This window comes from Corvus brachyrhynchos, unplaced genomic scaffold (genome assembly GCF_000691975.1).
Source record: "Corvus brachyrhynchos isolate BGI_N302 unplaced genomic scaffold, ASM69197v1 scaffold47, whole genome shotgun sequence".
NCBI lineage: Eukaryota > Metazoa > Chordata > Aves > Passeriformes > Corvidae > Corvus > Corvus brachyrhynchos.
Window position 1 is genome coordinate 953,514 of NW_008239292.1, and position 1,123 is coordinate 954,636.

A 1,123-nucleotide genomic window follows, 5' to 3' on the forward strand; every position below is an offset into this window, starting at 1 on the left:
GCGCTGATCCCGCAGGGAAAAGGGAATGGGCAGCACAAACGTGGGGTGAGCGGCAGGCAGAGCTCGGGGGGTGCAAATCCCGGTCCCCCAGCTCCGTCAGTCCCGGCTTTAATGAGTTTCACCTTGTTGGACCCCGCCTCCGACGGGAAGAACCCCCCGGGCGTTCACGGCTTTGCCACCAGAGGTTGGTTTGGGGCTGGATGGAGGCACCGACAGCTGAGAACCACCGGGGCCTGGGGCCACCAGCTGGGACCTGTCCCTGCTGTTTGGGTCCCTCTCTGTCCCCCCATTGGCCGGGGTGCTGAGCAGCGCCGTGCCTCAGTTTCCCCTCACGGAGGTGACACAAGCTCAGGGGGGTGACACGACACTCCCTGGCTGCTCCCGGGATCCGCTGGGCTCTGAGGAAGGGCTTCGGCTCCGTTCCCATCCCCAGACGCTGCCGGGGAGGGGCACAAAGCCCCCGGTGCCCGGCGGGGTCCCCTCGGAGCGGAGCCCACCCCGGCGGCTCCCCGGGCCAGGCTTTTGGGGAGGGTTTTTTTTTTAATTCCCTCTCTTTTTTTCCCTGTTCTCCGGGATTCCCGGAGCTAAAGGGAGAGCGCTGCTTCCCTCTAGCGGCTCCGGGAACAGGAGGGGACACGGCCGGGGAATGAGGGACCTGTGTCCGCAGGGGCACAGCGGCTCCGGGCCCCTTTTCCCCCGGGACGAGGGAGGAACGTTTAATGCCGGTGTGCACAGCTGGGGAAAGACAAGGAGCTGCTGGAGAGGGTCCGAGGGAGGCCACAAAGACGGTCTGGGGTCTGGAGCATCTCGGATGAGGAGAGAGCGGGAGCTGGGCCTGGTTAGGCTGGGAAGGGAGGGCGGAGAGGGGATCCCGCCAAGCCAGGGAAGTGTCTCCGGGAGGTGTCAGACTCGGTTCAGCGGTGCCAGGACCAGGAGCAATGGCCAGAAACTAAACCACGAGTTCCACCTCAACAGGAGGAATAATTTTCCATGGAGGGTGGCAGGCACAGGTGACAGGGAGGGCCTGGCGTGTCCCTCTCTGGACCCAGACATCCCAAGCCACCCCTGTCACCGGCTCCAGGTGACCCCGCCATGGCAGGGGGGTGGACTGGGGGGGGTCCCG

General features: G+C 65.5%; 1 protein-coding gene across 1 annotated transcript in view; it reads left to right on the plus strand.

The window, feature by feature from the left end:
- Nucleotides 1-111: 111 nt before the first annotated feature.
- PHB (prohibitin) overlaps nt 112-1,123 on the plus strand; it is a 6,055-nt gene continuing 5,043 nt past the window's right edge. The window contains exon 1 of the mRNA XM_017740498.1: nt 112-184. Coding sequence (XP_017595987.1) covers nt 112-184 — 73 coding nt within the window. The remainder of the gene's footprint in view (nt 185-1,123) is intronic.